At 52.8% G+C, this 14,194-nt stretch overlaps 5 protein-coding genes across 5 annotated transcripts; 2 read left to right on the top strand and 3 right to left on the bottom strand.

Moving 5' to 3' along the window:
• Positions 1-657: 657 nt before the first annotated feature.
• On the top strand, positions 658-987 carry M409DRAFT_37098 (uncharacterized protein; the record flags this gene model as incomplete). Its single annotated transcript, XM_033810670.1, has 1 exon — positions 658-987. A coding segment is annotated over one exon (330 nt), but the record flags the coding sequence as incomplete, so codon positions are not given.
• Positions 988-2,641: 1,654 nt separating this feature from the next.
• Positions 2,642-6,150, bottom strand: M409DRAFT_56937 (uncharacterized protein; the record flags this gene model as incomplete). Its single annotated transcript, XM_033813457.1, has 10 exons — positions 2,642-2,661; positions 2,703-3,285; positions 3,336-3,376; positions 3,518-3,815; positions 3,890-3,933; positions 4,002-4,271; positions 4,326-4,357; positions 4,406-5,156; positions 5,217-5,565; positions 5,617-6,150. 10 exons carry the CDS (start codon positions 6,148-6,150, stop codon positions 2,642-2,644), a joined length of 2,922 nt encoding a protein of 973 aa, XP_033665139.1.
• Positions 6,151-6,953: 803 nt separating this feature from the next.
• M409DRAFT_56936 (uncharacterized protein) lies at positions 6,954-9,575 on the bottom strand (the record flags this gene model as incomplete). Its single annotated transcript, XM_033813456.1, has 2 exons — positions 6,954-9,475; positions 9,527-9,575. The coding sequence occupies 2 exons, from the start codon at positions 9,573-9,575 to the stop codon at positions 6,954-6,956; spliced, it is 2,571 nt and encodes an 856-aa protein (XP_033665138.1).
• A 962-nt stretch (positions 9,576-10,537) lies between these two features.
• Positions 10,538-11,881, top strand: M409DRAFT_56935 (uncharacterized protein; the record flags this gene model as incomplete). Its single annotated transcript, XM_033813455.1, has 1 exon — positions 10,538-11,881. One exon carries the CDS (start codon positions 10,538-10,540, stop codon positions 11,879-11,881), a length of 1,344 nt encoding a protein of 447 aa, XP_033665137.1.
• Positions 11,882-12,405: 524 nt separating this feature from the next.
• M409DRAFT_56934 (glycoside hydrolase family 5 protein) lies at positions 12,406-13,839 on the bottom strand (the record flags this gene model as incomplete). The annotated part of the gene is made up of 4 exons (XM_033813454.1): positions 12,406-12,552; positions 12,614-12,925; positions 12,986-13,579; positions 13,636-13,839. The coding sequence occupies 4 exons, from the start codon at positions 13,837-13,839 to the stop codon at positions 12,406-12,408; spliced, it is 1,257 nt and encodes a 418-aa protein (XP_033665136.1).
• Between the last annotated feature and the right edge of the window lie 355 nt (positions 13,840-14,194).

Raw genomic sequence — 14,194 nt, 5'->3', positions numbered from 1 at the left:
TTGGTTCTCTACCGGCTGGCGCAGTTTGGCCACGAGGAAGCAATGCACAACATCATCGAACTTGGAGCTAGCGTGGATGCTACTATTGACGATGATGAAACCACAACTCCTCTTTATATTGCAGCCAAACATGGGCAATCCTCTGCTGTCAGATGCTTGACGAGACATGGAGCCTTAGTCAACAGAGCTACAAAGCGGAGACCACCATTTCCCTTTGAAGTAGCTTGTCTCTCAGGAGATATTGATACTGTGCAGGCCCTGATCAAAGCAGAGACTGAGCAAAAGGAGGACCAGATGAACGTCTTCAGAACATCAAGCTCAGCAAGCGCCCTTGAGACCGCTGCCAAATCCGGATTTTTCTGCGCAGCCGAAGTCCTCACTTTTGATCCGGATGAGCCTACGACCATGCGCTTAGCGGCAGAAACGGCACTGGCAACTTGTGCTGCACTGAAGCATAATAAGACTGCAGAAATCCTGCTCAAGACAGTATTGTTTCAGCATTCTGCAAGCCAAGCCATAGCAGGAGCGCTTGAGAAGGCCATCTATGCAGGAAACGTGGCACTTTGTCGAACACTGGCGGTACATGACGTAAACATCCAAGAGGTCTGTCGGCGGGCAAAGGTCGTCCAGGGTGTTGCCAGGCGAGGGGACGTCGATATGCTAAGGTGGCTCATCGAGCAGGTTATCAACATCAACGATGAAGAGGAAGGAGAGATCCGCGCTACAGCCTTGCATTACGCTGTGTCGTGGGGCCATCTGGAAATGACAAAGCTGCTCTTGGATAACGGAGCAGAAATCGATCATGCCACAGGTCAGGGATGGACGCCACTCCTAGTTGCGGCACAGAACGGCGACCGCAATATCGCTGCCGTTCTAGTCGACTATGGTGCTGACCTGGAACAAACGAACCGACGCGGATGGGCTCCTTTACACATGGCTTTCGACCATGAGCCAGTAGTCCGTCTCTTGCTTGAGCGTGGTGCTGACGTGAATGCCACGATTCCCGAGGCCAACGCTTCTGCACTGTACTTGGCAGCATCTAACGACGATGTCAACACGCTGAAAACCTTGGTTGCTTGGAAAGCAGATCTTGAGGTTTTACATGAGTCCGGGCACAGTGCTCTGACTATTGCTGTCCTCCGAGACTGCACATCTGCGGTACGTGTGCTCTTGGACGCAGGTGTAAACGTGCATCACAAGACTCGCGTGAACAACAACGTCCTGCACCTTGCGATGATGCGAGCTTTGGGAAGTGACGAGGATGAGCTGAACTCTGACGAACAGATTCTCAAGGACCTTCTGGAGTTCACACCTGATCTGAATGGAATGAGCATGGAAGGAAATGTCCCAATACAGGTTATTGGCTCAAAGACACCAGTATCGTGGCTACGTCGCTTGGCTGATCGAGGTGCAAACTGCGAAGCGATCAACGAGAAGGGATACTCGGCCCTACCCTACGCTGTTGGCGCAGGTAATCTCCCAGCAGTCCGATTCCTTCTGAGCAGAAATGTTTCTGTCAACTGGCGAAGTGACGCCCTATCACCACTGCATCTCGCTTGCTCTGCTCCGATCAAGTTGAAAATCGTAAGAGCGCTTGTTGAAGCGGGTATCAGCGTTGACAACAATCATGTCGTTCGAGGCACAGCTCTTCAGTTCCTTCTCCGACATCGTCTGAGGGGAGACAGTCCCGCGGAGAACGTTGCTGTGGCAGAGTATCTGGTCAAAGAGGCCGAAGTCGATCTCAACGTCCAAGGGCGCGAGAATGGCACGGCCCTGAATGCGGCATGCGGGTGGTCAACGCCAGCCATGGTGAGGCTCTTGCTAGATCACGGAGCCAAAGTTGAAGTCGTGGATGGAGCAGGACGGCCTGCTGTCTTGTACGCCGCATTTGGCGGGCTGGAAACACTTCAACTAATCACCAAAGCAGCAGGAAACGACCTGGCCCACAGGGACTATTTCCAGCGAACTTTGCTCCATTTCGCGGCTGCCGGTGGCAATCCAGAGGTCCTGGACCGTGTACTGAGATTTCGTTTGTGGGTTGTGGATGTCCGCGACGTAGACGGCTGGACTCCATTGCTGTGGGCGTTGCGTGGTTGGACACAATTTGGAGTCCCAGAACCAACCCTTGACCAACAGAAGACCATTATCGGGGCACTGGTCGCTGAAGGTGCCGATGTCCACGCTTGTGGAAACGGAGTGGATCGCTGTTGGACGCCACTTGCGGTTGCTCATTATCACGGTCGAGATGCCAGTTGTTACAAATGTTACATCTCCCGACATTTGGTACATCCGTTTCACGAGTTCGACGCAATTGGCCCCGAATTTGAAGACGAAGACGAGGTTGAAGTGTCTGGCGCAGATCTCCCGTATGCCATTGGCTCAGTTCCTTCGAGTAGACGGATTTCCAGGACAGGGAGCTTCTCTTCGGCGGATGCTGGAGCCACGTCGGAGGGCTATGTCACGGCCAACGAGGTGTAAGGGTGCACGGGTTGACCATGTCGATGCGAGCGGACAGCGGGCACTCATGAAGCACTAAAACGTCCTCAGAATACGTTCTCGACATCTTCAACCCTGCAACTCATGCACCCTCGGCGCACTCCCCTGTGCCTCCAACTCAACCACCTTATTCGTCCCCTCCAGCTCAAACCGCGGCTGCTGCGCCTTCTCCGTATTCGGCAGCTCAGCCCTCATAACATTCGGACTCTCCATCTCCACAGGATCCCTGGTAGGAGAGAGTCCTGACATCGGGCCCTGAGCCTCCAGTTCCACGGCTTTCTTATGCGCTTCGTGGAGCTCGGCGTAGAAGTCCTTCTCGGCGTTGTCACCGTCGTCGTCTTCCGAGGAGTCTTCGACGGGGGAGGTGATGTCGGGGATGCTGGATGTTATAGAGTCCGCGTCGCTGTTCCTGTTGCCTCTTCGGAGAGAAAGGGATAGCTTCTTCATTCTCGACGAGGGAGCGGGATTCGGCATGTTCTCGTCATTCATCAGTTTCTCCTTGTACGTTTCGATCATATCCTCCACGGTGCTTTGCACTTTATCGTACTTGTAGCTTGCGGCCAAGTTCTTCTTCGGCACCAGCTGCTTGACCTCTTTGTGCACATGGGTCGTGTACCCCTTGAGACGGTACATGCGGGCTGCTTTTTCGACATCTCTTTCCGAAGGCTGGCCCTCGCTGCCACGGAAGGCCACTTCTCGGAAAGATCTGACCAATACCAGTATGAGATCACAGGACATGGTCAAGAAGAGTCGAGCTGTGGCTGGAACGATGAGTGGCATTGAAATGCTCTAGAATGTAGTTAGCGTCTGCCTGGATCATCAACCCCCAACGAACTTACTCCTGTCACGAGCCAGGCTGGAATGCCTCCCGCGAACCCTGCTAGCCAAATGTCAGTGTGACCTTCAAGATACAAGTCCGACGGGGGTTCTTGCCGCTTCCTATAGCCCCAATGACATTCAGGAATTCGCCTGAACGAAGAGTCAGCCCTGCGAAAGATGCAAAGCTCGTGCAAAGACCCACCAAGCGCAACATGAGGATCAAACCCAAGATGATTCCACACATTCGTCTTCATAGCCGCCAAAGCCTTGTCCGCCGAGACCGACAAACCAAAACACCCCACGATAGCCTGACAGACCTTGTTCGCAGCCGCTCGACGATGAATCGACCCAGCTCCAGCAATGAATCCGAGTCCGGATGAAGTGCGTATCAGCGCTTTATATCGGCGGATGAGTTCGATTTCGGCTAGTTCCACCTTTAAATCGATTTTTGCGGTCTGCGCGCGGACGAAGAGAATGCGAACCTTGTCCAAGTCGAACGTCTATAGTGGGCAACAGATACGTCAGCACGGTCTTTGAAGAGCGGGAAGGTGTTGCTGGTGCTCGGTATGCGTACGTGGGAGGTAACTTTGCTGAGCTCAGATATTGAGGGGTTGTCATCTACGGATCGAATATGTCAGTCGGTCATCATGGTCTTCAATCCATTGCACCCTTGGATTTGTGCGTACCTTGAGAAACCGCCACCAGAGCGTCAAGTCTACCACCCTCGACTGACAACATCTCTTCTCTGATCTGCTCGAGCCTGGTATTGAGTTGCTCTTCAGCGTAGCTGTCGCAATCCTCCTCATCAAATGGTTCTTTGAGCCTCTTCAGCTCTTTCCTTCGCTTTGAGAACTCAATGTCCAGCAGGTCGTCTTTCTTCGTTGCTACAACCACGATTGGTACTTCTGCTGCGTACTTCGACACAGTTTGGAACAGCTTCTCCGTTGCCATTTGCACTAAGAGCGGTCAGCTTTGTCTGAAGATCACTATTCCAAGGCAAAAGTCCTTACTCGTTCTCGCCGAGTTGATTTCAATGCAGAACCTGCCTTCCCATCAGCGTCAGCCTCTCCATGTCGGGCGTCTGTCTCACCAAATCACATGCACCCGATCCTTGACATCCACCACCTCACTCTTCTCCTTCAGAAACTCTTCGATGGCAATGAACTCGGCGTCTGCACCGGCTTCAAATCCCCCACTGTCATGCACGACCAAATCCGGCCGCCCCTCGAAGCGAATCTCCTGGCGAACATCATGTATTCCCCTCGAACGATCTGAGCTCTGTGTGACATCGACGCCGAATGTCTTGTTGATCAACGTCGACTTTCCGACACCTGTATTGCCGCACACGAGGATGCGTAGGGCGGATACGCCATCCAGAGCAGCGCTTTTGTCTTCGTCTCCCCAAAAGCCGAAGTTCACCAGGCCGTTGGTACTGCCTAGCATTCTTTCTCGCCATTCCTCTAAATGACGCTGCAATTTAGCTTCTTTGGTGTCGAGAGCTACATTGATGTGCTCGTCGAGAAGCATGTAAACTGACGGATGGATGATCGTTCCTTGGGGAGCATCTTCGCAGTAGCCTTTGAGAAAGCCGTTGGACTCGAACGGAGCTCGAGTCTTCTTCTGCCGGATCGTGCCTTGTCGTGTGTTCAGCTTGATGCCGTAGTGACTTTGAGCCGGCTGAGACGAGTCGTGTATGCGTCTGATATCTTGGATCGTGGTCACCACGCCGTTGGCTGCCTGGAATGATGATGTAGATTGGCTCTTATTGGATCTGTCGTCTTTGGGGAAGAGGACCGAGACTGACTGGTGATCAAAGTCAAACATGACACCGCAGGCACTAGCTGCGGAAGCAGAACCAAGTCAGTACTAGTTCTCGCATACCTGTGAATGAAGTCTCATACCTTCGAATATCATCCACTGCGCGGGATACAGTCCAAGGCCAGATTTCGGCGCAGAGCCTCCCATGTCTCCATGGCTACCAATGAACTGAGCTTGGATCAAGCTCTTCCCTTCTTTTCGGAGTTCCTGGCCATGGAATTCAGGGTAGACGTATTCCGGCGAAAGTGCTCTCCTATCTTCATGGAGCGCGACAGCATGGCGCAGATGTCGTATTGATGTGTTGAAGCTGATATCGTATGCACTGTCGTCACTGACAGCTTTGATGGTCTCGAAAGCGCCCAGAAACTTGATCGTCGGCGGTGTTCGAAAATCTCCAGATGAAGCTGTTGAGACGCTGGACACGGAATTTGACTGGAGGGATCAGTACACAGAACAATGGACATTATTTAAAGTGATACAAACCTTCGACAGCGCCAACTGCGGTCGCATATAGAGCTTATCAGACTCCTTCAGCACCTTCTTGAAACTTCGTCCAAAGTCACTCTGCGCTGCCGCAATGTTCAAAAGCCCAAAATTATGCAGTAGCCCAGCGACTGCTCGCACAACATATGCACCCCTCGCGAACCCAAAGAAGACCAACTCATCCTCAGCGCCAGTCAGCTGACAGCATGCCTCATAGACGTCTTGAATCTGCCGATGATATCCTTGGCCGGGTAGAGTCGCCTGGAGCTTTTGAGCGGAGAAAACCTCGTCTGAAGAAGCGATGGCTGGGAAGTACCGAGGAAGTTGATTGTGTGCGACTCCGGTTTGCGTGTCGATGCATCTGCCTTGCTGGATACTGCTGAAAATACGGTACACGCTGGTGGGCGTCTCAGAGGTATTATTCGGATCGTAGCGAGCGCCGTCCACGCAGATGACCAATCTCGTTGGAATGCGCGATGGCATGCGTGGTGGAAGAGACGGCGCCTCGTCCACCACGACCTCTTTCTTCTCCATCCCTCACCAAAGCGTGGAGAAGTGAAGTCGAAATCCAGATGCGGGGCGCACAGAAAGCAACAAGCTCTCTAATCAAGGATCAAATGGCAGCATCCTCCAATGTCGATGACGTTGTGCAAAGGATGTAAAAAGCCCGTGGAGGGCGGGATTATCAGAGCTGAACGGTACTGCAGGACGCACGCGATGCCTTTTTCATCCTTCGCAAGCACTTCTGCGAAAGAGAAGAAGCAGAAGAGCACAGACTGCAGGCAGTTCGTTTGGCGAGCTCTGAAGGGGCGTGCGGCTGCGATACGGCAGCAGGGATCTGCGCACAACAGCACCAGCAGCGGTAACAGCTCGCAGGAAAGGATTCCGATAGCTACAGGTGGTCCCGATCGGTACCACCTAGGGCTGATCTGAAGGGCTTACCAAGACGGCATCCATTATACATGATTCGAATTGGGGTTGTTGGCTGTGCTGTTTCTTGAGCATGCAACGATGAGTTTTCTTGTCGTTTGTTCTGTTGTTGAGCACAGGTCCAGAACATCTCACCGGAAGCGAGCCGAATGCGAGCTTGCCTGGCCTCAATGCCTGCAGAAGCACTGCCACCACAGCCGCTGTACGAGAAACGACAACTCCACGAGACGCGCGGAGGATATCAGGCAACAATTGAGCACATGAGGCTGAGTCAGGATACAGACGCATGACGACTGGAAGGGCGAGCTGGCGATGACCGCGCGATATTCACTCGTTGCGGCGTATGTATGCATCTGACAGCTTGTTGACAGAGTGCGAGGTTTCGTGGGAAGGTCTTGACAGGAGGCTCACCGACCGCCAAAGCCGCCAAAGCCAGCAGCATTCCCACCCTCAGATCGTTTGAAGAACCTACCCAAGTTTCTCAAGTTCTCATTCAGACTTCCACCGTCGCCAACGCCACCGGTGCTGGGTGGAGGAGACGTAGTCCTGCTGGCGACGTTGGTAGTTACGCTTCCTGAAGCACCTAGGCCTGGGCTTGCGAAACGGTCACCAGCGTCTCTGACTGCGTTCATCAAGCCTGTCCCAAAATTGGTGGTTGAAAGGTCAAACCTGCCCGGCACGAGAGACGGGGTGGAATGGCTTGCTGCGCTGTCTTTCAGCGCGCCAAGTCCAAGTCCAGGGACCGAAGTACTCGTGCTCACAGAAGGTTGGGTGTGAAGCTGGAGACCTGCAATTAGTGAATTCGACACTTGCAAGTTCTCGTTCGCGGGACTGGACTTGTGCGCATTGAACAGCTCGACGAGGTGAGCTTGATCTTGCTTTCGAGCGACGCCTTTGAGTTCAAGAACCTTGCGGAAATTTGGCTCTGAACGATCTCGGATATGTATTAGGTATGCCTGGACGAGACCTTCTGGCGGCGACGAGCGGACTTGCAGAGTCTTGAGGATTGGGTCGAGCCTCGCCATGGCTTGATTGACTCTTTTGACAAAAGCGGCATTAAGGGGAGTGCCAGTCTCGGCGTTGAGGGTGGCAAGTTCAGAAAAGCCCTTTTTGAGGACGTAGGAGTCCAGAAGCATTTGCTCAGCGCCTGTTTCCGAAATTGGACGGCAGGCGACGATGTTCGTGATGTACGACGTGGTGAGGGCGTCAACGAGGTTGTCGCAGTAGGCACGAGCGTACTGCGGCTTGTAGAGGTGGATGAGAATAGTCTTGGCGCGCTCTTTGACTCGTTGGAGGAGTGTCGACACAAAATCACTTTGATCGCCCACGCTCTCCATCTTGCTCCAGGGGACGGACCGCATGCTTCGCCAAGCAGGTTCGCAATCTGCTTCAGTCTTGTGCACGAGGCCACGAATTGCCGCAGATGCTACACCCATGAAGGTGTCGGCTTGAGATTGCAGGTCCACTTGCTCTCGCAAGTCTTCGTCGATCCGTGATTTGATCTTCTCCTCGAGCTGATTTGTCGTAGTGTAGCAGTAGTCGGCAGTATTAAGAATGATGACGGCATCTTCCACGCTTGGTCCACCAGTCTTCTCAGAGAGAAAATAGAACAGCACTTGCTGTGCATATGCATCGAGGTATTTGGCGAACGTTTTTGACAGTTCGAGGAGCCTACTTCCTGTCGAAAGCTTCGCACATTGAGCGAGCGTGACTCGGTAGCTGTGGAAGAGTTCTGTTGAAGATGGTGTCACCATCTGAGCATGGAACTCTTCTTCCTGGTTACGGATTTGTTGTTGTCGGTACCGTGGAATGAGTGTGGCGAGTTGCTTGTCCTGCGATTCGACCCATATACTCAGATACGGCTCAAAGGCCTCGGAAATGGCTTGACTGAAGCCATGCCGCCTGTCGTCCCCGGAAGTGACGGTGTCCATCGACGATCTCGACTCTCCAGACGAGAACCTACGCTCCAGACTATGCTCGAAATCCAGTGTCTCCTGCAAGCAAGAAAGCAGCAGATTCACATCTGGTGGCTGCCCGTCGGCCCGCCGCATCGATCGCTGCAAAATGCCCTTGTAATCATCCCTCGTACTCTCACAGAATGCATTCGTCAGCATCTCGTTCACTTTCCAGCTTGGTGGGAACAGCATCGCATGCTCAGCGTCGTAGGTTTTGAGCATGCGGTTGAACCAGGAGTAACGCCTCGAGATGTTGTCCAGGCTTCCGGCTTCGTCATTACCGCGAAAGACTTGGCGGTACTCGCGCAGTTGTGTGTTGCAGTACCATGTAATCAGCCTGCTTCTTGCGTGCTCGCCCAGCGCATCCATGACCTGACATGCCTCGCCCAGCATCCCTCGTTTCTGCTGTGCTTCGCCCTTGGCGAATGCAATTTCGAAGTCCTCGCAGACCTGCTCCAACAACTCTCTTTGCACATCCGCAACATTCTTGCTCAAAGCCGCAATCTGATCTATACTTCGATAGCTCTTGAAATGCGCCATGAGCTGGATGACTGCCTGCAGTAGATGTGCACATTCTCGATACTGCCTCGTAGATCTCAGACCCCGCAGCTGCTCATAAGCCGTCGTCAACATCTGCAGTCTCTTCAACGCAGTCATGGAGAGTGTCAGATTCCGCTTCGTGCTGTCCAATCTCTTGATCTCCGCCGTCATCTCCGTAATCGTCCTCTCAGTCTCCAGCGCTCTTTCGCGCACACCCTCAATCTTGGCGAACAACTCGGCGAGCTCCGTTTTGGCATTTTGAATGCGCTCCACGGAATCAGAGTCGGATGTCGTTTGCGCCGTGACGAGGGTCGAGATCTCGGTATCGAGGGTGGACGAGTATTGTTTGAGGGAGGCAGAGACGTGAGGCGCGGCGGTCAGGGTAGACGGATTGGAGAAGAGGGCGTTCAAATGGTCAATCGGGTCGTAGTCAACTGTAAGGGGGTTTGAGTTGTTGGTTTGCTGAGACATATTGGTTGACTTACTTGCATCCAGCGAATCTGGAGCGGCAATGAACCCGTTCACGGCCGCCATGGCATCACTAGCGCGAGGCTGGTTCAAGTCTCGGTGCGTAAGACAGGCTGTCGTAGTTCGAGGAAGCCATCAATGGCATGTGAAGTGCAAGCTGGCTGCTGGGAGATGCGCCTGGATGCCTGAGCGGGAAACCCGGGCTAAAGCTACGGCCCGCGTCCCGAGCCCGCTTTTAGTCCAGCCTTCTCTCAATGTCATGTCGTGCCCTTTTCTCCTTCTAATTCACACCAGGATCCATTCAAACACAGCGCCTCGCAAGCGGGGTGGAGCGTACCACTTGGGCCTGATCATAAACCCTCCGCCGTGAAATAGTGATACCTAGGAGCTCTCTTGGCTGAGCCGCCGCAAGACGCAGGATACGAGGATGTGCCCAAGAAAGGCTACCACTTGGGCCGACTGCGCGCGCTAGAGTCTCTCCGATATGGCGGAGCTAGGACTACAGCACATATGCTGCATTGGTTAGACTCTCCATCTGCAGGAATGATCGTACTCGATGGTTTATCCAAGCATTCTGCTGCCGGAACGCCTTCCACTATGCAACAATCAAGACGTCCACTCTAAAGGATTTTGCGCCCGCCCAGAGCGGCGCATCTTCATCCAGACTTGCCGAATATGGACAAGATACCAGGATCGCCGACATGAAATGGTGAAATAGGTGGTTTGAAGGGTATGATTCTTTCACATCTTCTTCCCAAGCTCCTTCCTCATTCTAACGCCGGCAGCAAGCCGCTGCGCATGGCGGAAAGATTTTCCGATCCGAGCCAACACTGCCTGTTTGCACTGCCAACTTACTTGAGCACATCTCACTCGGACTCTTTCCTGTGTCGCATCACCTTCTTCGATCGCATGCCTCTTCCGTAGCTGGATCAGCTCCTTCCAATCCCTCACAGCTAGCAGGCGAGTCTTTCACCCCCACTACGCTCACACGCCTCTCAAAAAGGCCTTATGAGCCTCCCAGCTTCATCATGCGGACTACCAACAACACTCCGGGATTGACTGCGAAAATATGGTGCGGGAGGAGGTACCAGGCTTATTGCTGCATCGCCACCAAATGTGGGCTCACTCCTTCTCGCTTCACTAGCTACTGGGTACTGTTTGCTTTCGTCGTCATCTGTACCCTATTCGCTCGCAGCATTGCCTCCAGAGATCCAGGTTCTTGGTTCTTCGACCCCGACGTGGCGTACGCTCCGAAGTATAGTGCTGTTCGAAAGTGGCAAGCCGAGCGCTTCATCGCCTCCGCATCACATGCCGCACCTCGATCCAGTGGCACCCGTACTCCGCAGATCTGTGTGGGGATAGCATCTGTTGCAAGGAGCGGCGCCCGCTATCTTCGCACTACCGTGGGTTCCTTGCTGGCGGGCTTAGACGAACCAGAAAGAGATGGAATCAAGCTTGTTGTTCTTATTGCTCATACCGACGCAACGACACATCCTGCGTACCAAGAGCCATGGCTTTCCAATCTGGCAGATGAGGTCTTGCTCTACAACCTCTCACAGACAGAACGTCTGTACGTCGACTCGTTAGAGCGTGATGATGTGGAGCATCGAACCAAGGGCCTCTACGACTATACATACCTGCTTAAAGCTTGTCATGCCGCTGGTACGCCGTATATCGCTATGATCGAGGACGATGTTATCGCCATGGACGGATGGTATCATCGTACGATCGAAGGCATCAAACAAGCCGAAGCAAGAACATTCGGAAACGGCTTTCTCTACCTGCGCATGTTCTACACAGAAGAATTCCTCGGCTGGAACAGCGCGTATTGGACATTCTATACGTTTTGGTCGATCTTGACTATCGCTACCTCGGCTGGATTGCTCTGCTGGGCTCGATCAAGCTTTGCCGTGATAAAAGGAATCCTGACTCCACGACTCCTGCTGTTCATCTGCGCTGCTCTAATACCTTGGGCAATAGTCTTGGTATTTGCGGTTGGAAGAGTCACTGTCTTCCCTCTACCCGAAGGAGTCAACGAGATGAACAACTTTGGATGCTGCGCACAGGGTCTCGTTTATCCTCGACACAAAGCCACTAATCTGATCGACTGGTATACATCGTCGCGAGTCGGCTTTGCGGACATGCTCACGGAGCAATATGCCGACGAACATGAGGAACAGCGATGGGCATTGACTCCGAGCGTGTTGCAGCACGTTGGAGGAAAGAGTTCCAAACCTAACGACTTTGGCCACGGCGCGAAGTATTCGATGTCGGTTGCTGGGACAATCTGGAACTTTGCATTTGAGCTAAACAAAGTGAAAGAACTGCTTGAGGAACATAGACTGGCGGCGATGAATCCCGCCGTGCTATAGTGACCAGCCAATAAGAACCGCGTGTAGATGATCAATCACGCTCCACCATGGTGTCTTGTGAACGTCTCATCAACCTTTGCCTGTATCAACCTCGTTCTTGACCACTCAACCAAATGCGTCCGTAGATTTTGATTCGAAATCTCCAGCGCTCCAGGGACATATTCGCTATCACGACTACTGACGTATGGCGAGGTGGAATACTTCCTTGCCGTCCAGGGCGGATTGTCCGGAGCCCAAGGCTCAGAATGTGTGATGTGCGAAGCAGCGGACGAATGCCAGATGCTTCAGTGTTTAATGCGTGAACGAGGTCTTTCTGCGCCGCGACGAGACCGTCTGAGAAGTTGCAAAGAAATACGCCTCCATTTGAGCTTTGGAAACTGTCTGATATTTGCAGCGGAGCTGACAATTTTGAGTCTACGACAAAGGTATGGCCTGTCAGACACGCTGCGCGGCCCGCTGTCAGCCATAATACCTTTCAATTCACCTAAGGGGACATGGACATGAAATATTTATACGTATCCCCATCAACTGAGTGTAGCCTCAACGAAGGGCTTCGTGAAGCCGTCGATAGCAGCTTGCGACCTCCAATCGGACCAGTCGTGATTCAGCAATCCCCAAGTCTCCTCGTAGTCTTGAGTGCCTTGTCGAGTGTAGTAGCTGCCTGAAATGACCTGCAATCGTATCAGCAATCTGTCCGGTATGGTTTGGTATAACGGCAACGAGATAGCTCACCCATTGCATCCAACCTGCTCGAATACCTGTCAAGTACTCCTTGATACAATTCGGATATGGATTCTGGTCCGTCGTATCGTCTTGTGGAAATCCAAATTCTGTCATCACTACCGGCGCAATGTTCTTTGCCGTCGTGGTCGAACTGTTGTCCATTGCATCCCATCCGTTATTGTAGAGTCCCGATCCGAAGTCTGCACAAGAGCCGTTGTAGTTGTTGTTGTAGTTGTGGAGTTCGAAGACGATCTTGTTGGAGTAGGAGAAGGATCCGATGTCGAAGATCTGACCTCCGCCTAGATCGATCCCACGCGTGACCTAAATGAAGGGATAACATTAGCCAGTGTCGAGAGGAAAAGGGCTTGGAGTTGGCAATACATTGCGAAGATCTGTATCGAAGTTCAGGCCAGAGAAGAAGATCAACGGATCCGCATTTGCAGCATTGATGCCGTCGGCAGCCGCCACCACGTTCGGATACCAGTCTTGCCATCCATAGTTTGCCTGCACTGGAGAATTCGGCCCAGGGTCACGCAGTTCATTGCGAAGTGCAGTACTGACGTACGCTGGCCACGACTTTGCATGATCGGCCATATATGCCAGTCCACGCCTCCAGTTTTGGATGTTGAAGTCAGTATCTCCAAACCATGCATTGGCATCGCCGACACTGCAGCACCATTCTGCCTTCGACATGTGATTGTCGAGATGGACGTATATCTGCTGAGTGTTACACTCTGCGGCCACCGCATCGAAGACTTCTAGTCGGGTAGTACCCGCTGTGAATTGGGGATTGTTGGCCAAAACCTGCTGCAAAACTGTACTGCCGTTCTGAGATCCCAAAGCGTTGATCAAAGTTGACTCCAGCGACTGGTTTGGGCCGTTGTCGTAGATGTCATCGATCATCTCTATGGCGTAAGTCAGACGTATGACATTCATGCCAGTGCTTTTGATCTTTGTGACGGTGCTCTCGATCGACTACAGACGTGGTCAGCTTTGTTGCAAACGAGGCTAGGGTGGACTTGTCGAATTACTTGATATTGGAGGCCTTCTGGAAGCATGGTCTCACCGTGTCCATTCCAGTTGACCCCGGCATAAGTGACTACTTCGCCCTGGCTGTTGACTATGTCTCTCCCACTCGTGGCAAAAGGAGCATATGGCCATCCATCCTGTCTTCGAGAGGGCAATGCCGTGCTGAGCGCCAGATAGGCGACTCCTAGAGCCAATACACACAGCATGATGTTTTTCCAGGGCTGGAGAGCAGATAGTTTGTGCTCGGTATCATGTTCTGCGCTCTCCTTCTTATCATCTTTGGAAAGTGACGGGCCAAGAGCTGGGCAAGTCTCTTCCTCTTCGGTCTCCTCCACATTCAAGAGTCTCTCTCCCTCCTGACCCGATGGTCGGGACATTGGAGGAGCACACTTTGTCTCTTGCGGAGGTTTTGGGTCCGTTAGTAGGCCCAGGTATGCTGGGCACAGGTCGCCGAGCACTATAGATCGGCATTATCCCCGCATCTTGGTTCGTAGAGTTTGATTGAATCTGCAAGAACAACGCAAGGCGGAAGAATAGGTACTTCCACCTATAAGATGCGTC

The sequence above is a fragment of the Zasmidium cellare genome, assembly GCF_010093935.1.
Source record: "Zasmidium cellare ATCC 36951 unplaced genomic scaffold M409scaffold_27, whole genome shotgun sequence".
NCBI lineage: Eukaryota > Fungi > Ascomycota > Dothideomycetes > Mycosphaerellales > Mycosphaerellaceae > Zasmidium > Zasmidium cellare.
This window is presented reverse-complemented; position numbering and strand designations above follow the sequence as displayed.